Source organism: Aspergillus aculeatinus (genome assembly GCF_003184765.1).
Source record: "Aspergillus aculeatinus CBS 121060 unplaced genomic scaffold BO66scaffold_2, whole genome shotgun sequence".
Classification (NCBI taxonomy): Eukaryota; Fungi; Ascomycota; class Eurotiomycetes; order Eurotiales; family Aspergillaceae; genus Aspergillus; species Aspergillus aculeatinus.
The window spans coordinates 934,820-961,051 of record NW_020291471.1 but is presented as its reverse complement, the minus strand read 5'-3'; the positions used below and the strand labels follow the sequence as shown (position 1 = coordinate 961,051).

General features: G+C 55.8%; 8 protein-coding genes across 8 annotated transcripts; 3 read left to right on the top strand and 5 right to left on the bottom strand.

The window, feature by feature from the left end:
* Window positions 1-294: 294 nt before the first annotated feature.
* On the top strand, window positions 295-1,437 carry BO66DRAFT_449983 (uncharacterized protein; the record flags this gene model as incomplete). The annotated part of the gene is made up of 2 exons (XM_025651804.1): window positions 295-961; window positions 1,049-1,437. 2 exons carry the CDS (start codon window positions 295-297, stop codon window positions 1,435-1,437), a joined length of 1,056 nt encoding a protein of 351 aa, XP_025508858.1.
* A 792-nt stretch (window positions 1,438-2,229) lies between these two features.
* Window positions 2,230-3,459, top strand: BO66DRAFT_397595 (ankyrin repeat domain-containing protein; the record flags this gene model as incomplete). The annotated part of the gene is made up of 1 exon (XM_025648610.1): window positions 2,230-3,459. One exon carries the CDS (start codon window positions 2,230-2,232, stop codon window positions 3,457-3,459), a length of 1,230 nt encoding a protein of 409 aa, XP_025508857.1.
* Window positions 3,460-6,864: 3,405 nt separating this feature from the next.
* Window positions 6,865-8,273, bottom strand: BO66DRAFT_434135 (uncharacterized protein; the record flags this gene model as incomplete). Its single annotated transcript, XM_025650760.1, has 5 exons — window positions 6,865-7,236; window positions 7,299-7,396; window positions 7,447-7,777; window positions 7,839-8,046; window positions 8,116-8,273. The coding sequence occupies 5 exons, from the start codon at window positions 8,271-8,273 to the stop codon at window positions 6,865-6,867; spliced, it is 1,167 nt and encodes a 388-aa protein (XP_025508856.1).
* Window positions 8,274-9,710: 1,437 nt separating this feature from the next.
* BO66DRAFT_425372 (uncharacterized protein) lies at window positions 9,711-11,053 on the bottom strand. The gene is made up of 2 exons (XM_025650222.1): window positions 10,234-11,053; window positions 9,711-10,178 (listed from the first exon to the last, which is right to left on the bottom strand). The coding sequence occupies exons 1-2, from the start codon at window positions 10,871-10,873 to the stop codon at window positions 9,916-9,918; spliced, it is 903 nt and encodes a 300-aa protein (XP_025508855.1). The 5' UTR covers window positions 10,874-11,053; the 3' UTR covers window positions 9,711-9,915.
* Window positions 11,054-13,594: 2,541 nt separating this feature from the next.
* On the bottom strand, window positions 13,595-16,586 carry BO66DRAFT_449969 (uncharacterized protein). Its single transcript, XM_025651803.1, has 2 exons — window positions 16,370-16,586; window positions 13,595-16,308 (listed from the first exon to the last, which is right to left on the bottom strand). The coding sequence occupies exons 1-2, from the start codon at window positions 16,412-16,414 to the stop codon at window positions 13,828-13,830; spliced, it is 2,526 nt and encodes an 841-aa protein (XP_025508854.1). The 5' UTR covers window positions 16,415-16,586; the 3' UTR covers window positions 13,595-13,827.
* Window positions 16,587-16,719: 133 nt separating this feature from the next.
* Window positions 16,720-19,799, top strand: BO66DRAFT_417121 (uncharacterized protein). The gene is made up of 5 exons (XM_025649649.1): window positions 16,720-17,023; window positions 17,093-17,864; window positions 17,926-18,964; window positions 19,019-19,286; window positions 19,369-19,799. The coding sequence occupies exons 1-5, from the start codon at window positions 16,753-16,755 to the stop codon at window positions 19,476-19,478; spliced, it is 2,460 nt and encodes an 819-aa protein (XP_025508853.1). The 5' UTR covers window positions 16,720-16,752; the 3' UTR covers window positions 19,479-19,799.
* Window positions 19,800-19,881: 82 nt separating this feature from the next.
* On the bottom strand, window positions 19,882-21,534 carry aglA (putative alpha-galactosidase; the record flags this gene model as incomplete). Its single annotated transcript, XM_025649648.1, has 1 exon — window positions 19,882-21,534. One exon carries the CDS (start codon window positions 21,532-21,534, stop codon window positions 19,882-19,884), a length of 1,653 nt encoding a protein of 550 aa, XP_025508852.1.
* A 470-nt stretch (window positions 21,535-22,004) lies between these two features.
* Window positions 22,005-23,891, bottom strand: BO66DRAFT_449963 (DUF3176 domain-containing protein; the record flags this gene model as incomplete). The annotated part of the gene is made up of 2 exons (XM_025651802.1): window positions 22,005-23,403; window positions 23,452-23,891. 2 exons carry the CDS (start codon window positions 23,889-23,891, stop codon window positions 22,134-22,136), a joined length of 1,710 nt encoding a protein of 569 aa, XP_025508851.1. The 3' UTR covers window positions 22,005-22,133.
* Window positions 23,892-26,232: the final 2,341 nt, after the last annotated feature.

Below are 26,232 nucleotides of genomic sequence, written 5' to 3'. Positions count from 1 at the left end.
CTGCACTGCATCTGAATGAACGTGCCAGCCGATTAGCGGTAATGAAAATCAAATGAGATCCAATCCGTCCCTGAGACTACCCATCGACTAGACCCTTAGTTGCCCCCTTCAATTATGAGCCCATGTACGCTAAATTCTACGCTAAATGAGCTTTACACTACTCCTTACCATAACATAGAAAGTAGGCCGGAAGAGCGCGTCTCAGCGTCGTCGGGCTTTTTCAAGCAACTCCAATCCCCTGAGTGCCCTTCGCACAAATCCCTCCTTCCACAATCAATACAACATTAGTCCAGAATGCACTTCTGTTCAATTGTCTGCGCCGTATCTCTCAGCGCGAGCATTCAGCTCCTCATCTCGTTCTTTGTCATAATCCTCGTCTCCATCATCTGGAACCGCCATCATGACCCGAGGATCTCACCCCCAGAGATGGCCAGCCTCCCCATGCCGGCTCCTACATCTTCTCCCGAGCTCTCTCCACCTCCGAGCCACCCAGAGCAGCCGGACCAGGTGAAGGAAAAGAAGGAGAAAGAGAAGTACCCCGTCGTGCGACTTCCATACAGCGAGGACATAATCGTCACCCTCGTCAGCGATATCTACCGCATCTACGTCCAACTGGGCTACATGAACAACCGCGCTGACGGCATGGAGGAAATAGCCTGGCCCCCACCCGGGGGCCATGCCATCAACGAGGCCATCTGCCAAGAGCTCAACCTCAGTCCCAAGGTGATCTCCTTGATGCGACGACTTCCATATCCGGTCTCTTACCACATCGCGGCCGAGCTCCCCTTCAAGGAGTGGTCCACGGCATTCGCGTACATCGAGGACCGGCAGATTCGCGACGGTCGCGACCCGGGTCGCTGGATCTTCGACACGCCGCGAACCGACTTCCTCCTCCCGCACGAGATCGCTCTCGCGGGCGCGGATGATGAAGGGATCCACCTTATTCTTGATACACAAGAAAGTATGTGATATTGTCGTCAACTTTCTGGCGTTATGTTTGTCGCTGACCACCACCCCGGAGGTGAATTCTGACTAACAACCAGTACAGATACGATCCGAGCGGTTGATTGGCAACAGTTGGAGGATGAGGACGGCAATGCCGACTTTCGAGCGCTTCCGGCCCAGCATGCGCCAGCATTTTTCGCGGAGTATGTGGACAAGCTCAGATCGTTGGAAATTATCCCCGGGGGTCAGGGGAGCTGCGTCAATTTCTATGAACAGGAGCATCACAGTGCGGTGTGTGGTCTTTCCCTGCTTTTCATGTTGGTTCTTGCTCGTGAAGAGGCGAACATCTGCTTATTCAGATCTGTGCAGCACCCAATGATCAAAAAGGTCCTGCAGGAGCAGTACGGCTGGCCGTATGATTTCCGTGAGACGGAGTGGAAGGCCGCAGCCAGAGACACTTTGAAGCGCCTGGGACAGTTGTATCCGTCCTAGTGCGTCGCAGCTAGGATAGAATGAGAATGCACGGTCGTGAAAGCAAGCCGTCAGAAAGAGTCCCCGTGGTGTTCAGAGTCTTGACCTATATAGGTCGAACGATGACGCTTAGCTTGAATACCTACTCTACTTACTCAACTTCAAGATATATTGGACACGAGGTGTGATCGGCTAAAATGAACTATTCAGGGCTTCCTTACCAAGTACATGAGAGTTTATTGGCTGCTTCCCCTCTTCCTCCTCCTCCTCTTTCTTCATTTTTCCCCGATGTCTTTCTGTTAGAAAGGTCTTGCATCTCGTGTAGTAATTGCTTAAATGGATTGGTGGACTTTGTCCTTTTTCGGCTGTCATCAAACGAGAGATATGTAGTGTTGACACGTGATTCATATTATATAACAGCGGAGGTTTTCCTTTTACTTCTCCGAGCTGTAGTGCATAACCACAACCCTGATTCGGACGCGGTAGACGTTGCGGCGGGTAGAGACTTCGTGTTCCTGCCACTTCAAACCGTGGACAGGAATGAATGGCCGGAGGTGTCATAATTACACCATTCAACACCGAAGAAAAAGCAACCACATGTAAGAACTGGAGCAGACTCCTCACCGCCAGCCACTCATGGTCAGTGTTGTTGACTAGTACTAGGTAGGTATTTACCTAGTTAGTTCTCCTCACTGCACCTGGCACTGGCACTCAGATAAGCCTCACTCTGAAATCGTCACTTCTTTACATCCTCCATCACGACTAGGAAAAAGACAACAGAAGGCCAAGCACAAAGTCCACAAAAGAGGAACAATGCTGCCCCACCTGCCGCTGGAGCTGGTGCAGATGATCGCCGAGCAGCTGGACCGCGAAGCCGACCTCAACGCCCTCGTCTGCACCACCCGATCCCTCTACAGTCGACTGAATTGGCGTCTGTATCGGCTCAACGCCTACCGCCACCTGGTCCCTCCCGGTCTACCGTATCCCGACGCCGCCGCCGCCGCCGCCGAGTCCGAGTTACACGGCCAGTCCGCCATCAACTGGGCCGCGCGCCACGGCCGCCTCGGGACCGCGCAGAAGTGGCTGAAGATCGTGCGGCAGACACCGTGGATGGACCAACTGCCGGCGATGATGCGAGCGACGGTGACCGAGGCGGTGTTCCTGGCCGCGGAGCACGGACAGCCCGAGCTGGTGCGGTGGCTGCTGCGCGCGGTCCCGGGGACGGAGGTGAATGCCGTGAGCGGCGTGCGCTACGGGGACACGCCGCTGCTGGCGGCGGTCCGCGCCGGCCGGCGCAAGGTCGTGGAACTGCTGCTCGGCTGGGAGGGGGTCGACGTCCACGCGCGGAATTATTACCGGTGCAATGCGATCGCGCTGGCGGCGGAGGCGGGCCATGTGTCGGTGCTGCGGCTGCTGGTGACCCGGACGGAGGCGGATGTGGACGCGCGCGACTACGAGGGCAGCTCGCCCCTGTGGATCGCCGCGAACGCAGGGCACATGCGGGCGGCGGAGGTACTGGTCCGCGCGGGGGCGGATCCCGAGAACGGGCACGGGCACGGGCACGGGCACGGCAACGGCGATCCGCCGCTGTACGCCGCCGTGGACAGCGGCCAGAATACCCTCCTCCGCCTCCTGCTGGATACGGGCCGCGTCCGGCTCGACTGGCCGGTCGACCGCCCGCCCGTAGTCCTGGCGGCCGTGCTCGGGAACGCTGTCGCGGTGGACTGGCTGCTGGCGGCCGGCGCGGACCCGAACAGCCGGGACAACAACCGGAAAACGGCGCTGTTCCACGCGGCGCTAGGGGGCGACGAGGCGGTCGTGGAGCGCCTCCTCGACGCGGAGGGGGTCGATGTGGACCTGCAAGATTGTCAGGGATGTACCCCCTTGTATATGGCGGTCGTGGAAGGACACGTCTCCGTGGTGCGGCGGCTGCTGGCCGCGGGGGCGGATCCGGAGATCTGCAACAAGCTAGGATCGAGTCCGCTGGATCTAGCACGGGCCAGGTCAAAGCGGGAGATCAAGGCTCTCTTCCAGGTTACTTGATGGTCTAGCGCGGCAGGATTGGCAAACTGGACTCTGTTCACAGCAGTAATGATTTAAGCTTACTAGCTTGGAGCATTGTATACGGGACCTTGTAAGGCTTTAGGGAGGTACGATAAGACTTATTGATGAGAGTGTGGTACCGCTCCGCCCAAAATATGTGAAGACATTAATCAAACCCGATTGTTTGTTTTGAACGAATCTTAATTCTCGTTACATCCCCAGAGCTGTGGTACTAGAGACCGAAGGTCTGGACTCTCTATATAGATTATACCAAATAGCGACAGCCCTCCTTCTATTGATATAGTCCTTTTTCTTTTTCTTTCCAAGTAAGTTCGCCCCACTGCGGCGATGCTAGATCCACAGCCAGGTTAGTACAGCAATGTTGGCCTTTTCTATAATTACAACCTATATTACCGGGGGGGGGGGGGGGAGGGGGCTGCTCACGGAAGTACCTATGTAAGGGATTATAATCGAGAAAAAGTTTAGCACCGCTCAGCCAAATACATGTGTATATCTATAGATGAAGTCACTAATCTAGCCAATTATTTACTCAAAGAATACTGATTCCTGTCACCTGTACTGTACAGGGCAGCTGTCATGCATAAGCAACAGGCGTAAATTACCACTTTGCATTGAAAGGCTTAGTGCTGGCAGTAGCGGAAGCGAGAAGTCAACACCTCAGGCACCAGTTGACCTGTCCAAAGACACTTTGTGTCGTGGGCGGGGAAGCGGTACAGGAGCGCCGGACAAACCACCCACCCAATCCCAAGAACCAGATCCGATATCAACCCACAGACGCAAGAGTACGAGTCAAAAGCGAAAATGCTCCCCCAAATGCCGCTGGAGATCCTCGAAATGATCGTGGCCCCGCTGGATCACCGCGCCGACATCAACGCGCTGGCGCGCACGAGCCGGGAGCTCCACCGCCAGCTCAACCCGTACCTGTACCGGCTGAGCGCCGACTACGACCAGAGCTTCAACCTGCTGTGGGCGGCGCGGGTCGAGCAGCTCGGCACGGCGCGGCGGTGGACCGCCATCATGCGCGACACGCCGGGCATGCACCGGCCGGAGACGCGGTACATGCAGGCGGACGCGGCTGCGGCGCTGCACGAGGCGATCGCGCCCGGGCAGGCGGAGCTGGTGCATTTGCTGCTGACGGCGGTCGACGGGCCGGGGGCCGATGTCAACGTCCGCATCCAGCAGGCCGGGGACACCCCGCTTCTGGCGGCTGTGCGCGCGGGCCAGGCGGCGATCGTGCACCTGCTGCTAGGCTGGGAGGGCGTCGACGCGCAGGCGCGGGACGCGGTGGGCCACACCACGCTGTTCGTGGCGGTGATGGGCGCGCACGAGGCCGTTGTTGACTTGCTGCTTGCCGATGGCCGGGCGGATCCGAACGCGGCGGACGTCCTCGGCAAGACGCCTCTGCATGCGGCGGTGCAGCGGGACGCTGCGGGCGTCGTGGACAGGCTCCTCGCGTCTGAGAGAGTGGACCCCGATCTGGCGGATGGGCTTGGCACGACCCCGTTGAATCGGGCGACGCAGGACGGCCGCTTCGAGATCGTGCAACAGCTGCTCCGCACGGGGCGGGTGGACGTGCGTTCGCGGGACAGCGCGGGGTGGACGCCGCTGGTGGCGGCGGTCGTCCACCACAACTATGCCTTGGTCCGCCAACTGATCGAGCGTGGGGTCACGGTCCCTGCGCGGGATGATGCCGGAACCCCCATCTTACTCTTTCCCACCAGGGTGGGCAATGCCGCTGCGGTGGAAATGCTGCTGGCTGCAGGCGCCAGACCCATCGGTCGGGACTGCACGGGAAGGACGGTGCTGTCCCACGCGGCGCAATCGGGGGATGCCGAGACTGTGAAGCTCTTGCTGGATGCGGGCGCCGGGGTTGTGGTCAATGACCGGGATACGTGGGGGGGCACAGCCTTGTTCTAAGCAGCTGTCTATGGTTGTGCGCCAGTGGCTGAATCTCCACGTTTTCCAGTTCTTGTCGTCCCCTCCGAGATACCAGACCCGACTCTGCCGGGAGCGGTATGGGACGGGCGTGCCGAAGTGGTCAGGCTTCTGGTTGCCGTCGAGGGGGTGGATCTCAATTGCAGGGATAAGGCAGGCGTTCCGCTGGTTTTCAGAGCCGCTGAGCGGGGACACGTTGAGATCGTTGATCTTCTGCGTGTCGCCGGAGCGGATCTGGATGTCTATGGCGTGGATGGCAGAAAGGCACTCAACCAAGTATTAGAGGGGTCAGATGGTCGGATGATCACTGAGGTGATGCAGAGACACCGTGGCCGAATAGGATGTCCGTAAGGCCCACGGCCTCTAGTTTTGTAATTGCTTGAAGTTGCCCCTGCACGTTTCCGCCACCTTGCCTGAAACAGTTCTCATGCTCGGATTGAGATACTCAGTATTTGAATGTAGAGCTGCGATCCTTCAAATAAATGACCCCGATGTGGTCTGAATATGGCTACTCTTGTTGGAATCTTGAGGTCAGCTCATCGCAGGTTGGGATATTGTCCACAGTGTCTTTCTTCCTTGGTACAGCCCCAATTATTGCTGAACCATCACTGCCACGATCTGAAAGTGTTCACGCGAAGGGACTTAGGGTCGACTATTGTGACTGATCTATATTAGTTAGGGGGCAAGTTCAATGTTGCAGCGAGCTAACCATACAAGTTGAGCGTCTGCGTTGATGTACTATACCGGTAGAACTACTCTGCTCCGCATCAGCCTTGCCCTTGAAGCCTGAGGCAGCAGCTAGAGACCTTTCTGCCTCAGGCTGGAGCGTTCTAACCCTGGTCGAACAGAGAAAGCCGCCCGCTACTAGGCCAGGCTTGGACTAGCGGCGGCCTGGCAACATTGTTACCTGCGATGCGGCGGTTGTTAAGCTCTTACTAGCCGCCGGGGCGAGGCCGGGGATCATCAACAACCCCTACCAGAGACACAGAAGCGGTGTTCCACGGGCATCTTGGAGTTGTTCAGCTTCTCCTCGCGACGGGGAGTGTGAGGGCTGCGGACGGGGAGTATCAGGGCAGTGAGCTCGTCTATAGCGCGGCCTTGGGGGTGGGGGTCATGCTGAATCATCAAGCTTGTGGTCGCCGCAGGTGCAAATCCGGCCATTCGCGGCATCACTGGAGGTCGGGGGAGTCTGCTGGATATATTGAATGCGGCTTTCTAAGAGCATAAGGACGTGTTTGCGGACTATGCGGAAAGGTTGCAAGAGCACCTAGAAACCGACGAAATGAACCGGAATCCTGAGGTATCTACTAGGTGACGATCTGACAAATCATGTGGAGTGGTGTTCCTCGCCGTTCGCTCTCTACATGGCTAGCATTTCCAGTCATAGCTGACAGCAATATACCGCATCAATATACGCACCCAACCCCCTATGATCACTATCCAGCGATACTAAGAAATCTCCCGCACTCTAAACGACCCACACCCCGAATTCCCCACCGTGAACCCCCCAACCCCGTTCCCCAAATCCACCGACGCGGTATCCCGATTCGAGGGGCTACACGTGGCATTGTTCGTACCCCCCGGCAACAGAAGGTAGCACCCCGCCCCCTCTGCCGACAGATACCCGGCACACGGGGTGGAGTGGTCGATGCACGCGACGCAGCAGTCATACGGCGTCGACGCTGAATTAGTCTCGTAGTTTCCCGTGACCACAACCTCGGTGATGCTGCGTCCGTTGACGGTGGTGATCTGGTTGTCGGGGCCGCAGGCGGCGTATTGGGTTTGGGCGGGGGCTTGGACTGTTGCTGTATTTGTTGTGGTCTGTTGATTTTAGTATGCAGATACAGGTGTAGTATATAGTATGAGGGGGAGGGGCGGGTTACCTCTGTGGAGGTGGTGGTGGTTACGATGGCGGTGGATTTGAGGAAGTTGGTGGTGAAGGTTAGGGTTGTGGAGGCGGGGACGGGGACGAGGGTTATTGCTTCTCTGTGTCAGTATTTTTCTGCAGAGGGGAAGAACTGGGGTAGTTACTTGTGGTGATGTGGGCGGTTGATGTAGTTGTTTTGGCGGACGGGGTCACGACTACGGTGTGTGTCTGGGTGGCGGGTTTGTTTACTGTGCTGGTGGAGAGGATCTCGACCAGGCCGACGCAGGTCACGACGCTGGCGTAGCTGGGTTCTGCCTCTACGATCGCAGTGGATTGGGCGGCGTGGATGGTGATCGCCTGGGGGGTGGATGCGCCGTTGGCTTTGACGAGGGCGGTTTGTTTGACCCCTTGGATGGTGGCGGAGGATTGACTTAGGGCAGAGGCAGGCGTGAATCCGGCGGGGGCGGGCACGGTGCTTGTGGGTGTTGAGGTAATCTATTGATTGTTAAGCTTTGAAAGATTTGAACAGCTTCAAGAAGGGGAAGGGGGGCGTTACTGTAGTATCACTGGTGACGGTCTCAGTGTCCGTGACGATGTCTTGGACCGTCAAGGTTATAGTGGACGTGATGGTGGTGGAGAATGTGCTTGTGCTCTGGTCGAGGATTGTGGTCGCGGAGACAGTATCGGTCACCACTGAGGTGCTGGTCTTCGCGGCGGCGGTTGAGGTAAACGTGGGAGTTGACGTGGTTGTGAGGACGGCAACACTGGAGGCAGAGTTAGCTTAAGCTCAAACTGCAAAGTCGTCTAAGCGCGCACCAGATGGGTATACCTACCTCGTGGCGGTAGAAAGACTGTTGACTGTCCTGACCGTGCTGTAAGACGTGGACGCGTATTCGGTCTTGCAGAGCTCGAACGAGGTTGTAGTGGAGGCTTTAGCTAGGGCTGTCGAAGCCGCCGCCAGCAGCGCGATCCAGTACATCATCGCTGCCATTGTGACACCTCAACGGAAGTATAACCGCAGACCCTTGACAAACTTGACCAAATATTTCGACGCTCGCCGGGAAAGCTGGCTGCAAGAACAAAGAAACTTTCTTCCCACATAGCAGGGGGCAACTCCTTTTTATACGGGCTGCATTGTCAGTTCATGGGTTCGCTACTGCTTAACCTTAAAGAATGCATCTCAAGTGGGCCAAAGATCCAGGCAGGAGTCTTCCGCCAATGAGTTCAGGAAGGGTGCACTAGTGGCCGTTGAAAGAATGTGAACTAAAGCAGGGTGAAAGGATTTACAAGGTTCGTCGGCGGCCCACGCGAAGCGTAACCCTAACCCCTTGCTTGCCCTTGCAAAATTGTACGGATAAATGGAAATAGGAATCCGATTCACACAATCAATTGTATTGGATTTTTACAGTGTATGGCTGGCTCTACAGCACTAGCCAATTCAAACTAGCTAAGCAAGCTTCCGCTTCTTCCGCTGCTGCTCGTCACCCTGCTGCTCATCCCCCTCTTCCCCGTCATCATCCACCTTGGGCCACTCATATCTATGACCTTTCTACAGGGCACCCTTTGCTGTGGCTTAGATGACGAGAGTAAATCAACTAGGAGGTTCCCCGTTGCTCTACCGTATTTGTACTTCGAGACAGAAGAATGTCGGAGTTTTCTCTCATCATTGTTGTTCGCCAAAAGAGTATTGCTAGCAGTAAGACAATTTCCAGGTGGTATCTGCTTTGAAAACAGAGTGCTTTGTTTGCGCTATCTTACGCCAGTTCTGCTCGGTGCTGCTTGTTTCCAATCATGGCACAGGAAAACTACACAACCTGACGGTAAACTGTAGCATCTGCACGCTTCAGCACGGCGAAAGCACAGACCATTAGAACAAGTATAATAGCTACGTGAACAGCATATCATCAGTTGCCACTACATACAGTGCATGGTATACCCACTTCAGTGCAAATGTAGGTGTCGTCAACACAATTTGCCTTTCCAGTACCCTCGTTCTATAGACATATCGACTACAAATCGGCATAAGTCTGACATACTTCTACATTCATCAGCTCTATACAGCCGAACCCGAGATTGTACCATACCCAGCCTGCTTCTTCCCTCACATCCGTCGAGAAAACAGCCACTGCTTACCATCTTGCATCGTCGACCAATCAGATGCTTCGAATACTCCAACACAGTGCAAGCTACAAAGCACTGTCAAGCAACACCGCATCCCTGATCCCCATATCCTCAACTGCATCCATATTCGTACCTACCGCAATGCTACGATCGGAGATCCCACTCCCGCCAGCCGGGGATCTCCGGCCCCTCGCCCTCCCCCAAGAATGAGGGGGTCAGCATTCCACGCACGGCGCCCCTTACTTATCCGCCACAACCCCCTGTCCAGAGAAACCCAAAAATCTATAGATATTGGGTCTATAACCTCGCACTTTTCCCACACTATGTACAAAATCTCATACTCATATTACATTCTCCGGGTGCCATGGCCCTGTATCTGTATCTCATCAAAGATCCCGATCACGCAGAGAGAATAAAAACATTATAATCCACCACATCCGCTCGCTCTCATGTATACCCATTATCAGAAGGCATCAACAACGGCAAATACGATATCGTGCCAACCACCCACCCTACCGCGCATTCAACCCATCCAACTCATGCACCTCCGTCGTGCGGGGCTGCGTGCTATCCAGTTCGGGGATTGGCTGCACTTTGGTCGGGGCCGACAGGCCCAGCCCGTGGGTGGGGCGGAGTTGGTCCTCGCCGCGGGAGTAGATCTCGGAGACGGGGCGGCCGTCGGGGCCGATGTGCGAGGCCGGCGGGGACATGGTGAAGCCGCCCGTCGAGCCGGAGGGGTATTTGCTGGCTGGGTCGGGGCTGCTCATGTGCGAATCTACTCGTTGTTTAGCACACTGCGCGGGGGGAAGAACGGGCTGGCTGGGACGAACCTTGATACGGTGAGGACTGCGGACTGTGATACCCGTACTCTCCGGGGTACATGTGTTGGCGCTCCGCTTCGGCGGCGGTGGCCTCCCGTCGACGGCGGCGGCGGAGGAAGAAGATGGCGAGCACGATGAAGGCGACCAGCGCGGCGGCCCCGATGGCGATGCCGGCGATCGCGCCGCCCGACAGGCTTGAGTGATGGCTTGATGAGTTTTTAGGGGAGGAGGTTTGTGTGGAGGTCGAGGTCGGGGAGGCGGTTGCCGTCGCGCTGGCGTTGTCCTGGAAGAGCTTGAGTTGGCCGGCGGAGGAGGAGCTCCAGGCCGCGGGCAGGAGGTCGTCGTCCGGGCACCCGTCGCTGCAGGGGTTGCTACTGCAGCACCCCAGGAATCTCGGGGAGGTGCCGTTGCATGTGTACCAGTCGGAGCTGGGGTTGTCGAGGCAGCGGTTGGGGAGGATCTCGTCGAAGATGGCGCCGTTGAACGAGGCGGCGTACAGGCTGGGGCAGGCCGGGCTGGTGGTGTTGTGGCAGGGGTCCGAGGCACAGCAGCCCACGAAGTATGGCGCCGTGTCGCAGACGAACCACGAGCCGCCGTTGGGGCAGGTGAAGTTGCAGTCCGGCGAGGAACCGCTTTTGCAGGTGGTCATGGTGGTGAGTGTGATCGGTGCTGAGTGCTGTGTGCTGTGTTGATGCAGAAGTGTGAAGAACAGTCGGGTGCAGCAGGGGTGGTGTGTTCGGGGTGTGTTTCGATCGCAAAAAATGTCAACAAGGGTTTTGCGACAGCCCGCGTGGGAAAAGGGTAATTTCCTCCAGAAAAGAAAGAGCTGTCAGCCCCACTGTCAGTCCGCGAAAACGCTGCTGCCGACTTTATTTAACACGGATGACGATCACGAGCCCAGTGACCCCTAAAACCGTGGCCCGCATGGCATAGCCTTCGTGCCCGGCGGTGATTGGCAGGATGGGTCCGGGATTCGGTGTGCCCAGACTTCCACTTGCTTCGTAAGGTTGTCAGCCTCGTCCTCGTCCTCGTCCTTGACCCGGTGAGTTGAGTTTAATTGCCTTGCCAAATGCCAAGTGGAGGATGGACCATCAGCCACTATTTTAGCCTGGGGGCCGCTCCGCCTGCTTTTTGTTGATGGGTGGGACGTGCCAAGGTCGTGGCTCATGCGGCTAGAAATAGGATACATGGGCGTGGTGAGGCTCAACCCGTTTCATGATTCGAGATCAAACCGTTGCCTACCAGGGTGAGTGTGGTTCTTCAGGTCTGAAGATGCTGGGTTTGACGTGCCCCCCTTGCACTGCACCAGGACTGCGTCAGAATACGAAGGTGTACTACGGAGTACATGGGTCAAACTCTCTAGTGTGGGAAAGGATGCTTACTTTTCCTAAGCGGGGTTAAGGTCCACGATAGCTTCTTCCTTCGCTCCCGCTCCTTTATCACCAGCATTCAAAAGCAGGGACACAGCCCCGGAGTCGCAGGATGGAGATAAAGTGGGTGAGACCCTGAGTCTAGCTGACGAAGTGACGAAGAGACGAAACTTCTCTCTCTTTTCTCTTTCTCTTTTCCCTTGAAAATGTTCGAAAAATCGTGTAGAATGAGTCAATCCTGCACACTGGAATATCCACCGAGGCAGGTAGGGCTAACCTCGGCGGGCTGGGCGTGTCGGGTGTCCTCACTGACCCTGAGTTTCTCAGCGGTGAGCCGGGCGGTCGGTGGAGACGAAGGATGCAGGGTAACTTAACTGACCCCGACGGATGAGGTTGTTCCGACCCGGGCCCGCTGTTACTGTCTTATTCCCTCAGCCCTCAGCCAACAGTCTAAACAAACAACCCTGTCTATACTCGCTCCGGCTCGTCGGATGTGTGTGTAAACAGCCCCGAACTAATGCAACATAGGCAACTTCTGTTTCGCTCTTTTCTTTATTCCACTTCGAAAATTCAGATTCTTGCAGATGGGTTGAAACCTTGAGTGTGTGCGGATTGCCCGACAGCCCCAACTCATCCGGTCGTCGGGCTTCGGCGGAGCCGAATAGACCGGGTTGGACCCGCCGGGGAATCCACCTTAATCGTTCTGCTATAGCTTAATACGAGACCGCCAATCAGATAGTGTTGGACTTTCTTGTTGAGGTCTGAGTTTCATCTAGGTTAGTTTCGACTCATGGGTCTAGATCACGTGAGTGGGTCGAGAGTTAAGCAAGAGAACAGAAGAAAAATTAAAAAATTAAAAATTTGGGGGGAAGATGGGGCATACAAGACGAGGGCTACAAAGAAACACTTCAAATTGCGATGAATTGGCAAGAATTCCAACGTCTAACCAACAGCATTCAAGCTCAAAACACTATCAGGACAAGATATCTCTCTTGAAGAGTTGGAATTGTCTATACTCACAACTATATATATGTGTGTATGTACACCTCATCGAAGATAATAGTAAGGAGACCAAAATGACCTGATGTGGTTCAATCAGCCAAGCCTGACATACTTTCATCTCTCGGGTACCTGAACTCTTCCAAACATGTAGCCCCGCTGTATGTGAGAGATAGGCATATAAGATACCTTACACTTGTACCTTTGTTGATTGGCTTGTGTTAAATACCGGGGTGACTGCCAAGGAGGACACTCTTTTGGACCTGCATCAACAAGATCTTACCTGGTGACGACTGCCCGTGTTGCTTCTGAAATCATCGATTCGATTGTCAACGCCACCTGCATAGGAGGACATCGGACGATCATATCTGATCGAACAGCGTTGATCGCGAATCATTCATGGAGGTTCCGGCGCTGCTCTGATAGGTATTAGAACGGCTAGAGACCCTTGCTTTCATTGCAAGGTCACCGGAAGGAAGAGCCATTCCACTCATCCTAACAGGTGATTGTGGGGCGCGAGATGAGTGGGGGGCGGGGGACAAAGTCCCTGGTCCACCACCTAGCGCCAGCTCAGGAGAGAGTGGCTGGTTCCTGCCAGTATCTAACCAGGCCTCGGCCGTCAGAAGCTGTCAGGGAATCAGGAGTGAAGGACGAAAATTGAACGCGCGGCCATGACCAGTCGGTGTCCGGAATGGGTGATGTAGACTTTGTTCTCCGTCTTGGTGAGATGACCCTTGTTCTGAAAAGTTGCATATCTCACGCATAGGAGGGGAAGCGGCATGACGAGCTTGAGCGCGATGCGGTCAGAAGGATTCTTGAGTATCTGCAGGTCGCGTTTGTAGACCTCTACTATAATACCTTGTGGTGAGATCATCACTCAACTACTTGACGCAAAGCAAGGTGATCGTGCTACTTCAGGCGGGAAATCGCATATGACGCATCGAATCATAAGCCAAGGCTCATGGATCGGTCCATCCTGCTCCGTCTCTGGAGTGAGAGATTCCGGACATCGAGACCAGGAGCTCCTTCGCATAAGCCGAGGCCACCGCTGCCGCGTACCCCTTCCAGCGGTCATTCTTATGCGAATCAGCATAGTCGCTAACCCCCCGGATGACTAGGCACGGGAAACTATCCACCAAGCCCGCCGCTTCCATCTCGAAGCAGAGGATGCCCAGTTCCGCCTGCATCCGGTCGCGGGTCTGCCCATGCTTCATGACTTGGTTGCCCGAGGCGATCAGCCATAATGGACCACGGGTGCCGTGGTGGCGCGCGGGGCTCGGGGCACGATGCGTGCTGGGTCACAGGTTGAGCATGAACCGGCGGGACTGGGGTGGTCGTAGTCCGACTGGTAGAGGTGATCACGCGCCGATCCAGGGTGCGCGAACTCGGCCTGCAGACGCGGGTAGCGATGGACCATGACATCGAGGTACTGGGTCAAGCCGGGGCCGTAGAGAAGATGCTTGGATTTGAGGCTGTTGACCGCGGTCAGAAGAGCATCCGGCGGTCGATTCAGCGCCGAGACAATCTGGATCCGGCCCGCCTCCGTGCGCTTGCCAAAGTCGTACTGAATTACGCCTGACTGCCCACGGTGCGGGGTCCCGACGATCACGTCCCCCAGCCGAATGTCATGCGTGACGCTGGGTGCCGCGCCTCCAATGCCCACCATGAGTCCGATGCGAATGTGGGGAAACGTTTGGCACATCCGCTGAGCGATGATGGCGGCGGCCGTCGTGCCCATGATTCCATCCGGCAGACACGTGAGGACGACATTGTGCGTGCCGATGCATCCGAGGGTATAGGTGTTGTTGTCGAAGCGGTAGTCGTGCGGAAGGCCATGTTCTTCATCCAGCATTGCTTGCGCGGTCGCCATTTCTTTGTCGAGCGCAGAGATCCACCCCACCGTGTAATCGCCACATGTCAATCTTTTTTGGGATGGATTCCGTGGGATGGGAACAGATCGGCTCCGCAGGACGGGTTCGGGTGATGAATAATGGGAAACATGGGTGTCAAACTGGTTGAGCTGTGGAGGCATCGATCCGGGGATCGAAAGCTCTCGCGCTGGGGCTAAGGATCGTGATCCAGCGGTGAAAACCGCTGGCTGTAACAGGTCTACCTCAAATTCATTCGAGTCGGGGAGCCTGATTGTTTCCAAGCTGTTAAGATCCATCTTCGGCGCGATGTCATCCAAGTGGTCAAGAGACATATCACTGAACCCTTGCCTAAGCTCGGCCTCGAGACGCTGCACAATCTCCATATAGACAAGCCCTTTGAAGTCCTGATCTTCCAGTTCGTTGTCCTCGTCGTCGATTCCGAACTGGACATCTAGACAGCGGGCCACCGCGATGCGGTAATTATCGGAGAAACTGGGGCTACACTTTCTAAAAGCCTCTCGCGCGATATGAAAACGAGAATTTTCGTCCAGCAGCTCCAATGATTCCCAGCCGGCACCATAGGAGCGGACCAAAGAACGTATTGAGGTTGCCTGGTATATCTCGATGAGCAGGATAGCCAACATGACGAGGCCGGGACGTGGATGCAATGGGAGGTCATCAGGGTCGCGACACTCCTCATCGTCCGACTGATCATCACCATGAAAACGTGCCCAGACCCTGGAATGGATGAAGGGCTGCAAAGGCACGGAGGCGGAGGTGCCGAGGAAGATGACATTGGACGAATTGAATGAACCCGGTCGCAGCCAAGGAGTTCCATACAGATGCAGGACGCAATGCCCCAGCAGGACTGCTAACACCCGTTTGATTCTATCTCCCAAGCTCTTCGGGTGGGCTTCCAGAATTTGCTCGAGACGGACGGGGATAGTCTTCAGCTGCATCTGGCTGTCTGCGGATTTGAACTTCCGGGGTTTCCCATTCTCCACTTCCATGTTGAGGCAGCGGCGGAAGTGCTGGGGGCTAACATGGTCGCATAGCTTGTTGATTAGAATGGAGGTCTCCCCCCGCCTCTTCCTCGGTGTGCTTTCCTTGACCGCAATGCGTACCTTTGAGGTCTTTTCCGGTATCGCGGCGTGAATCACTACCTCTTGCCAGTACGATTCATTCGGGCTAAGCATGAGGCTAAACACACATTTCTGCTCCAACGGCCGCCGGCTGCGGTAAGTCGCCAGCCGCAGTCGCGCGGTATAGGTGTGGCACGGCAGGCAGTGACACGCCTGGGCACTGGCTAGGAGCGCATCGAAGACCAGGTTTGCTTCCACGTGCACGGAAGTGGGTATTGAGACATTGACCCTTGCGATGGGAGGCCGTGACTCCCCGACGGCATCGGGGCCGGGCGCATCAAGCGCATCCGCGCATTCTTCCAGAAAGAGGGCTACCTCATCCCACAACTGTTTGGTCTCCCAGGCGAGGTTTGTTCTGCTGTATGCGATCTTCTCCGACCAGGACGTCAAACGGCCCCATCCGGCCTGTACATCCGCCAGCCTCTGTAGTGCTCCGGCCGGGGATTGTAGACTATTCTTGACCGGTGGACGAAGCAAAGAGGTGAATCGCTTGAGGAGTAGCCAGGCCAGCGGGGCCAAGGCGATTGACTTGGACGGAAAGTGTGAAGACTCGACCTGCTCGTTCAGGAGGAGAATTTGAACATGAAGGTAGCGGTAGCTTTGTCGGAGATTTCGATCTTGTTCGCAACTCGTCAGACAATCGGCGATCTCCCGGAAAAGGACGAAAGTTTCCAGGAGGGAAGAGACTCTCGACCGCGCTTGCTGTGGCTTGTGCATGAGTACTGCGCATTTCACACAGGTGTGAAGAATGGAGAGATCTCACCAAGACAGCGAAATCGTTCTCGCCGTAAGTCGATACGAGTTCCATTTTGCATGCTCTCTAAATGATATGCCTGGCTTGAAAGGTGCACTGGTGAGCAACATTTAACTGATTGGGCTCACTTGTGAGCGATAATGCCGATAATTCAAGCCATAGCATCGACTTGTGGTGAATAGGTCTAGCATATATCACAGTGATGGGTAAGAGATGTGGATGGAAGATCGGAGAATGGAAGATGTGAACTGGCCGGGCGCTAAAGAGAGGGGTAAAACCGGACCATTGCCTTGCGGCCTTGCAGCCTTGCAGAAGTCATCCCCGCATATCCTGAACTGCATCCTACCTTTCCTTCCTCTGCAATCCCAGAGTGACTTCCCTCGGTCGATATCATGGAAAACGAGCAGTCATATGTATCAATCACCACAGCAGCAAGGATATTTCTAGACTCAGCACAGCAATGCATTCAGCAGCCAGTCAACCTGGGGCCCCGGGAGATCATGCTTCTTCAGGATCAGCTCGGACGGTTTTCAATATGGGCTTCAGAAACAGGAGTCTTCGCCCCGCGCAGAGCCTCCTTGGACCATCGCCTTCGTTATGTACCCGAGATCCAACGTTTGGTGCGGGGATTACTGGAGACATTGGACGATCATCTGCACCACTGTGAGTAGGCAGACTGCTTCTCAATCCGTATTGCGCTCTTCATCCTTTAACGACGGTCTGCGCTGCCAGATCTATCGCAACAGAATGAGGAACGGGATCTATCGGCCATAGCAAAGGACCTGACACTGCTACATCGACTGTCGAACACGATTCGGAGAGCCAGCCGCGAAAGCCAAAACTTGCGGGCCGCAGAGCACTTTCGGATTGAGGACGAGGAGGGTGCCGATGTCGGGGCGGCGTGGCGGGATACCTTTGCCGCCGAGGTCATTCAAAGGAAGTGGCCGACCTGTGATGACTGGCTCAGGGAGAGACTGGCATCAGCAATGTTGCTGCGTAGGAAGCGTGTGCTATATCGACGATTTCGTCATGACAAGGCGAGAATGGACCAGTCGGTACCCGGGCGAGACGCCGAGGATCAAGGTCAGAAGCCGGAGGCGGACCACGAGCATGTTAAAAAACGAGAAACAACGTCCGCTCGCAGTGCTTCGGGATCGAGGGCCACCACCTCAGCGACTACGCTGACTCCCGAGCAGTTTAGAAAGGCATCTGCCCCCTCGGTCCTTGGGACCACAAGGACCACCCGCATGAACACCCACGAAGAGTCTCTCTATCCTCCCGCGCCAAAAGGTGAGATCATCGAGCGGCTTGAGACTCTAGAGAAAAAGCGGAGCACATCCATCGAGGATGGCGGTCAGCACTCGAGTAGCCAGGATGCGGAGCTTGGCCGAAGAGAGAATATCATTGCAGATAGGTACGCGATCTTGAGAAACTCGGAGGTCGTCTGTCCTTATTGCTGTTGCACCCTCTCGGGGGCGGATGTGATGGACGATCGTAAATGGAGGTGAGTAGTGGTGGCTGCATTGAAAACAGGACAACAAGATTAATTCTTCTCGGCCCATCAGGAATCATCTCAAACACGATCTAGACGCATATGTCTGCCTGTTCGAAGAATGCGCCACGGAAACGATATTGTATAGTCACAGTGAGGAATGGCTCAACCACCTGCGCGAGCACAAGGTTCGATGGCGCTGCACAGCTAAGGCTCATGGGATCCTGATCTTCGAGGACCAAGCCGACTATTTGGACCATATCCGGAACAAGCACAAGGGATCGGAGTCTCAGCTGCGCTACCTGACCGAACGTGGTAGCCAGCCGTCTGGACCGCTCTTTGTAACCTGCCCACTATGCAGCGTTGAGGCCGCTAAGTTGAGTATTCCTGTTGAAGACCATATTGCAAGTCATCTCCGATATCTAGCTCTTCAGTCGCTGCCGTTCGTGGAATATAACGCTCAAGCTTCTGGAGAGGATGGGTCACTGCCATCAAGCGACGGCGAAAGAGGAAGCCGCAGCACACTCGATGATGATTTCGATGGTGACCTTTCGTTCGACTCGGCGGATGAGCTCCATAACCCATTCGATTCGCTTCATGATGAAGTGCCTTCTTTTGCTGCTGATTCTCGACCTAAGCGAGATGTCCCACTGTTTGCGGAGTTACAACAATTATTTGAGACAATGGAGAAAAATCAATTATCCGCTTCCAAAAGCTCTTTGAGCGAAAGTAAAGCTGAGCAAGTCGACATCAATAGAACAATCGATGCATCTAATGACCCAGCTCAGTCATATCCATCATCGCCTCCTGCAAGTCTAGATATGACGTCCAGCGATTCCGCCAAGGGTGAGTTAATTGCTAGCTTGGAAAAGTTCATGATGGAAGAAAGGGCTGGAAGACCCGGGCGAGAGGAAACTGCTTCAAGGCTTCTACGAGCGACAGCCGAAGAAGACACGACTTCAGAAACCAGGAAATCCAGCGCCACCGGCTTGCTGGAAGCCGCGCGAAAGGAGGCTTCAGACAGCCCAGACCGCAAAAGGTCGACTGTCGAATTCAGGGATGCAGTAGGGAGGAGACTCTCGTTTCCATTTGACGCATGTCGCACGTGGGAGGTAGGAGAATCCAATCCCATCTGTATGTTCTTCGCTGATCGGAATCCGGTTCAGGGCATGGAAAGTCTCATAAGACAGTCCTTTTTATACATGGAGGAGTTAGAGTCTCACGTTGCGGCAGGGCATTATGATTTGGTCGGTCCCAATGGAGATATCATTCTACCTCAAATCTGGGAATCTTCAATTCAACCAGGTTGGGTTATCACCATGCATATGTGGCCACTTTCAGGAAGGCCAGTCACGCCTTCGTCACCAGTTGAACCCTCGGTTCCACCAGTCACCACGGCGGTTTCGATAGAGTCCATGAGCCCAGAGGCCGCAGGTAAGTCTTTTCTCTGATAAGTTGCCGACGGCCTTTTGTGCATCGAAGCAAATGAGTAAGGCGGCCTATTAACAATAAGCAGGGCACGAAATGCCGACGCCACAGGCGCCCGATCCTGAGCCATTCGCAATGTGGAAGGTTGGGGGCAATAGATTGAGGTCAAAGAAGGCTGCCAAGGGAAAGAAATATTGACCTCGCCGTACTTCTGGCACCTATGAGAAGGACATGTTTTGTTCTCAACGGAGAATAGCATCGCGCCAGAGGTAGAGGGCTGGGGTTAGCGATTCCATCCACAATTGTCGCCCCCATGATCAAGGAACAGTCATGACAGAGTCTACACCCTGGCAGAACATCTGTACCTTGGCATCTACTGGCCAGGACGCGAGGGGGCTAGATACGGAATGTCATGAGGGAGAAGAAGCCGGTGCGAGGGTGATTGAGGCAACTAATCTACTAGCCACCATCCAGCCATAATGCGTTTAATCTGACGAGAGAAATGGTATCAACCAGCTGGCGATATTCGTTTTTCAGCTACTGCATACTAAACCATTCTAGTGCCAACCTACACTTGTATATTCTAGTCAACCCTATAGAGTCACACCAGGGCAACACCACTCGGCAAGCCAAAGACCTGAGTATCCGCCTCCACCAAACAAGCACCCACCAACGCGTCTCCCTCGGTGAGACACTCCCCGGTCTTCGCATTCCTCAGATTCCCAGAAACCGCATACTCCCACTTCTGGTCCGCCCCTCCCTGGCAAGCCTGCAAGCTCACCTCCCCCGCCGCCGCCGTCAAGCACAGCGCCGTACTCGACAGCGGCCGCAGCGCGCCCTGCGCCGTGACCTGCCAGACCTGCGCATCCAGCGCCTCGCACGTCTCAAACCCAACCCCCTTCCCCTCCCCCTCTCCCGCCCCAGCCGTCAAACACCGCCCAGACGCGGTATTAAACACGATGCCCGTGGGGACCACCTTACACCCATCCGGAACCCTAACCCTCCAGACCCCCGTCGCATGCATCTCCAGCCCCTCCACCACCAAACTGCCCTCCACCCTGACCACACGCCCATCCCAAAGATCCTCCGCCTCATACTCACACCCAGCCTGCAGCCCCAACCTCTCCACTCCAACCCTAATATCCACCGTCTCATTCCCCCGATTCAGCACCGCAACGACCCTCCCGCCATCCACCAACGACCTAGTCAACACATCCACCCCCTCCGCCACCCCCCTCACCGCAAGCGTCGCCTGCAGCCCCAACGCATCCTGATCGACAGCAATCAACCGCTCATTCCGCAACACCTGCACCACCTCCTCCCCCAACCCAGGGATATAGGCACTAATAATCAGCGGCGCGCCCATGACCGCCCACAGCGCAAAATGGCTCTTCTTCTCCGCCAGCGTCAGCCCGAGATGATCGGGGATCAAGAAATCCGGATCATTGAAGTACCCGGGCCGCTGGTAGCGGGCCAGCAGCACGTTGTAATCGTAGTTGTTGAGGATACTGTCCCACGCGCTGCCGGCGCCGGCATAGACCAGGATATCGGTGGAGTGGCGGGCCAGCTCGCCGTAGCGCAGGACCCAGGCCATGACCTTGTACCAGTCCGTGTTGTTCCCGGTGCCCGCGAAGTAGGCGGGGGCGCTTTCGGAGAAGATCAGGGGTTTGCGGTTCTGGGCCTGGGCCGCTTGGGTGCTGAGGATGGTGTGCCAGTTGGCGTAGCGGTGGCGGTATTCCTCCTGCAGGGTGCGGTTCGCAGCGGCGAAGACGTTGCAGCCGTCGAGTTTGAGGTAGTCCATGCCCCATTCGGCGAAGGTGGCCGCGTCCAGGGCTTCGTGGCCGTACGAGCCCGGGTACCCGCCGCAGGTCGCGTTGCCGGCGTCTTGGTAGATGCCCAGCGTGAAGTTGAGCGACCCCAGGTGCGCGGCGAGCCACGGGATCCCCCGCGGGAATTTGGTCGTGTTCCAGCTGAGCGAGCCGTTGGGGAGCCGCGCCGTGTCCATCCAGCAGTCGTCGAGGTTGAGGCGCGTGTAGCCGGCGGCTTGCAGGCCGGTGGTCTGCATGGCGGTGGCGGTGGTGACGAAGAGGGTTTCGTTGAGGTCGCACATGAAGCGCGACCAGTTGTTGAAGCCCATCGGGGGCGTGGGCAGGGTGGTGGGGTTGGTGATTGTGCCGGTTGATGGGGGGGTGAGGAGGAGGAGGGTGAGAAGGAGGGGAGCGGGGGTTAGGGTTACTTGGACTGGGGGACGCATTTTGGTGGGTGTGGTGGGTGCAGTGATGGCTTGCGAGGGTGAATTGGGTGTCTGGGTGGTGGGTGCATCCGGTTATATGCTAAAGACCTGGTCGGGAGACGCTTCCCCGCTCGCCTGCGAGCTGCTGCTGCGCGAATACCACCGTGCCATGTCGGCTGCAGCTTGCACCAAGCTAAGCTATCGCGGTTTTGCTTATCAGGTCGGCAGGGAAGCCCGGCTGGTCGCTGACTGGGGAACAAGGTTCGGCACGGGTCGATTAATCTATTCTGCGGGGGGTGAATCTTATCGCAGCCAAGGGTCGCATACACACCACCACCCTGATTCGCGCTCATGCAAGGACCCTCGACAGCATTCAATCTAGCGAAGTCTATTTATAGCCCCGGCCCTGGTGAAGTGGTAAGTGGTAAATGCAACATGCGTCAGAACGCTGAGTAAGGAGGGTTTCACTGCAGCTGGAATTGCGGGGTCGATGGGATTGATGCAAGGGTGTCTTCCTACCCCTTTGCCCTCGGCCTGCTAGACACCACCCCTATTCTGCAACACGCACAAATCCACTCCACGTAATACATTAAACATTATCGTTTCTTGCAGCCATTAAGCTATCTAGCTACCGCCCGCAACCGCGACCCCCCCTCCGTCGTCTCCAACAGCACCTCCAAACTCCGCGATGCCGCCACCATCGCACTCAGATCCGGACTGCGGCGCATCTGATGCGGCGCCTCCAGGCTCACGTCCGAGAACAGCAGCGCCAGCGGCGACGACTTCCAGATATACTGGTTGCGGGTGCGCACCACCGTCGCCACCAGGAACCCCAGCGTCATGGCCACCAACGCGATCGGCAGCGTCAGCCACGGCCACTGCACGTGCACAAACGAGTCAACCGTCCAGGTCGTGCCGTTCACCGCCGCGGCGCAGACCTCGGTGCGCGCGTGCGTCGTCAGCGCCGTCGCGAGCGAGGTGAATACCCCCGAGACGTCTGTGTAGTTCCCCTGCACCCCGTACAGGGCCTGGATGGTGTCGGAGGTCCAGCTGGGGCGGTTGCTGATGAAGAGGGAGCCGCTCCCTGTCAGGAGTGGGGTGATGGAGTTGGCCAGGGCGAGGCGGCTGAGCCAGCTGACGCTGTAGGTGCAGTGGGCGGTCTGGTTGGAGGTGCAATGGTCCGGGAAGAGGGTGAGGTCGTTCGTTATGTCCGATGCGGCGGTGGAGGAGTTGGAGGTGGTGGCGGTCGAGACCAGGGTTTCGTTAAAGACGCCCTCCTGCACCGAGGCGGAGTAGGTTTTCACGCAGAAGTAGAGGGCGCATTCGGTGGCGCTGATGGTGGGCGGCACGCCGTAGCCTGCGGCGCTGATGGCGGTGAAGTTGAGGATCAGCGGAGGAAGGGTGGAGGCGTCGAGCTTCACCAGGTCTAAGCCGGTCGTCGCGTTCATCAGGTAGATCCCGCCCCAGGAGGTGGAAAAACTGAACCCGTTGGTCAGATTGTAGTGGTAAGTGCTCATTGTGCTGGTCGGGTTCGCGGTCGTTAGGGTTAGCTCGTCGGTGATGTTGGCGCATCGTTGGCACAGCCCGAGGGACTGGTACGGGGCAAAGGTGCAGTTGCCCGTTGGGCAGGTCATGGTCAGGGCTTGGCTGTTTTTTCCGGTGCTCTGGAAGAGCCCTGTGTAGATGGCCCCCGCCGTAGAGAGCGGCACTTTGTTCATGCCAGGTCCTGCCCCTTCGCCGTAGTCCACGTACGAGCTCGTGTTGCACACCCGAATCGAGGACTGGCCCGGCGAGTGAATGGGCTGCGAGGTGATGCTGATGACCTGCTGCACGAAGGGGGCAATTGCTGCCGCTACCACAAGGATGAAGCATCCTACCGTCACCAGATGGCTGTGCATAGGTTAGCTTGATTCTTTCTGGTATTCTGTCGGAGCTCACCGTGGGAGGAAGCGAAACAAGACGAAGACCGCATTGACGGCACCGCGACTGGCAGCGTCCAGCACTGCCAAGTCATTGAGCTTGTTTTGTCGGTTGAACCAGGACCATTTAAGCTGCGACAACCCTTCGGTGATGGGGTAGACCATGGCCGCCTTCATGACCGTCACGAGTAGTGACACCAAGGCGTTGAGGGTGATGCCGTACGGCCAATCCGGCATGGGTTTGCCGTCGTACGTGTGCAGGACGACGATGATGGCTACCAGGGCGCCCACCGCGATAACACAGCTCACGATCTCAAAGACCCAGCCCGCTCCCCATGGGCCAACCGCCCGGGGCTGCAACAGCATGGTTGACAAAGGCCGTTTCCGCGTGGGGTTCGCCTCCCCAGGTTCATCCACTTTGTGGTACCCCAGCTCATACTCCTCCTTGAGATGTCTCATCCTGGCTTGGCTGTTGACTGGGAGCTGGGGAAATGAGAGGTCTGACACCACGTTCGAGTTGACCCAGACATGGCGATGGGCTGGGGAGGGAAATGGAGTCTTCATTTGACTGCTCGTGCCTCTTGGCGCACAAAACCCGCTGTGGCGGCGCGGCAACTCAGTTCCATGGAAAGGGCTCCAGTTTGGGTCCAGTTTGAGGTCATTGTGAGCCAGTTTGAAACATCCTTAACACTTGTTTGGGGTTAGAGGCGAAGACTGGAGCTGAAACAGGAAGTTGATTGGCGTGATTTGCGCGAAGCCGAGTGCAGAATTTCTGCTTCGGGAAATTCTCCTGAAAGTCGGCTTCGGTAAGCTTGCTCATGATTGGTCATGTTTGAAAAAAGGTAAGCACGTGATTTTGGCCTATCCCGAAAAAGGACGATCTGCCCGAGGAGGCGTCCTAAGAAGGAAACTACCATGCTGCAAGTACACTTTGATAGAGTGACTTGGAGGTGTCATTTCCAGTTGAACCTCCCAAGCAAGCTCTTAGTATCGAAACTACCAGACATGAGCTCCTCCCAGTCAAGTATCGAAATATCGATAGTTTGCTGTAAGCTGCGTACACAAACAAGTCCAATGCAGGCGAAAACTCCACAGCAGCCATAGTGCGGAGTGCATCGAGTTGCCTGTCATTAGTGATGGCAGTATGTCTGCAAAAGAATCTGCCTTTGATCACGCGCCAACACAATGAGCAAGTAAACAATGGAAGCTGAAAAGAAAAGGCTCAAGGTAGATTTGGAGTTGTTGTCGAGTTAAGCTTTTCTCTCTAGTCAGTCAGGAGTGTGAGTATGCAGGATGTCTTAGCTTGTGCAGATCTGCGCATACGGGAGCACAAAAAATGTTAGCACTTGCTATTATACCCTCCACCACCTGGTCTTCCTACCAAAGCTGCAATTTGTCTGTGGCTTGGCTAGCAAGATGCCTCCTAGCGATGATCTCAAGGAGTATAAACTGAGGCATATGGACCAAATTCAACAGTGGTTTCAGATTCAGTGTCTGAGCTCGAGCCACAGAGAACAGGCCCCTTGCTTCTAGAGTCTGCGTCCGCCGCGACTTGCATTACCTCTGGCTTAATGAACTAGTCGCTTCAGCGCCCCAGATCTTATCACTGCGGCAGGGGGTTTCATTTCGGAACCGCATAATCAAGAACAAGTTGAGGATCAGATTGGAAAACAATCATCAACCTTTTTGAATCGAGTTTCCTTTCAGACATAGGCCATTTGATTGTGAGGTTGATGAGGTCGATACTCGAGGAAGGGGAAGAAGATAAGACCTGTGGTAGGATGCCTGGTTCAGCTGAGGAGACAGTGACTATTCATGCTTAGCAGAGCTAAGTCGGTCGGGATAAGATTTTTCCTCGCGGTACTCAAGCGATCACAGTCGAAGCAGCCAGTATGTTCCGGGTATTCATCATCCCATTCATCCTCTAGCGCTAAAGGCTGCGCAAGCGTGTTTTGAAGATATGGGCAAACACGGTAGCCTGCGGCCGATTCACCGAATGGCGCAACAGACAAAGCCAGAAGTGGGTTTGTTTAGGCATCATTCAATTGCTAGCAAGTGTCTGAAAAGCTTGACCTGACAAGCACCGGCAGGCCAGTCGATCCGTGGGTTGCTACCCCGCGAGTTTGAGGCTGGAACCTGATTTGGTCAGACCATGGCCAAGTCTCAATCTGATAAATAATTGAGGTTTAGGTTGATTCCTCGGGTTCGCAATGAAAACCTGATTATCTGCAACGGGCGAAATAGTGCCCGTCAATTTGACCGGCCAGTTGCCTACGGGATGGAACCCAAGCAATTTAGGGCTGTCGCCTTGAATTTCACAGGGCCACAGGGTTACTGCGAATAACGCCCTCAGACTCAAGATCCAGCGTCTTGTTCACTCGCGTGGTAAGTGCAGATATGAATGAAACGGTGACCGGCCACGACGAATCGAGACTTGAGGGTGGATAGGCAACGCGTCCCAAACAAGGAATTGGCTGGACGGAGTGGGCCTTAAAGTGGGGAGAAAAGCGGATAGCTTCGTCTGATCTGTCGACTATCGCTTTCGGTTGGTTCCCCTGGCCAGGGGAACCCGGCACTTTTGTGGCCAATTTCCAATTTAACCCCCCTTCTTTTTTTCGATTTGGGTTCTCTGCCACCAACCTTCTTCTTCCCGCCTGACGTCTGTCGGTTGGCCATTCCGTGGCTGAGAAAGGATCATCTCTAGGATGTTCCGTGTGCAGGAGCTCCAGATGATCTCGGTGTTCGTCTGAGGAACAATTCTCCTCCCCCTTCACTCAGATTCCACCGATCCAATGAGATT

Bases quoted from the DNA above. Each gene is read 5' to 3' on its own strand.
- BO66DRAFT_425372 (XM_025650222.1), bottom strand. From the start codon at position 10,873: ATGACCACCTGCAAAAGCGGTTCCTCGCCGGACTGCAACTTCACCTGC. The intron at 10,179-10,233 runs GTTCGTCCCAGC...AACAACGAGTAG, and splicing joins GCAGTCCTCACCGTATCAAG to ATTCGCACATGAGCAGCCCC.
- BO66DRAFT_449969 (XM_025651803.1), bottom strand. From the start codon at position 16,414: ATGGAACTCGTATCGACTTACGGCGAGAACGATTTCGCTGTCTTG. The intron at 16,309-16,369 runs GTGAGATCTCTC...CACAAGCCACAG, and splicing joins AGAACGATTTCGCTGTCTTG to CAAGCGCGGTCGAGAGTCTC.
- BO66DRAFT_417121 (XM_025649649.1), top strand. From the start codon at position 16,753: ATGGAAAACGAGCAGTCATATGTATCAATCACCACAGCAGCAAGGATA. The intron at 17,865-17,925 runs GTGAGTAGTGGT...TCGGCCCATCAG, and splicing joins ATGGACGATCGTAAATGGAG to GAATCATCTCAAACACGATC. The intron at 18,965-19,018 runs GTAGGAGAATCC...AATCCGGTTCAG, and splicing joins ACGCATGTCGCACGTGGGAG to GGCATGGAAAGTCTCATAAG.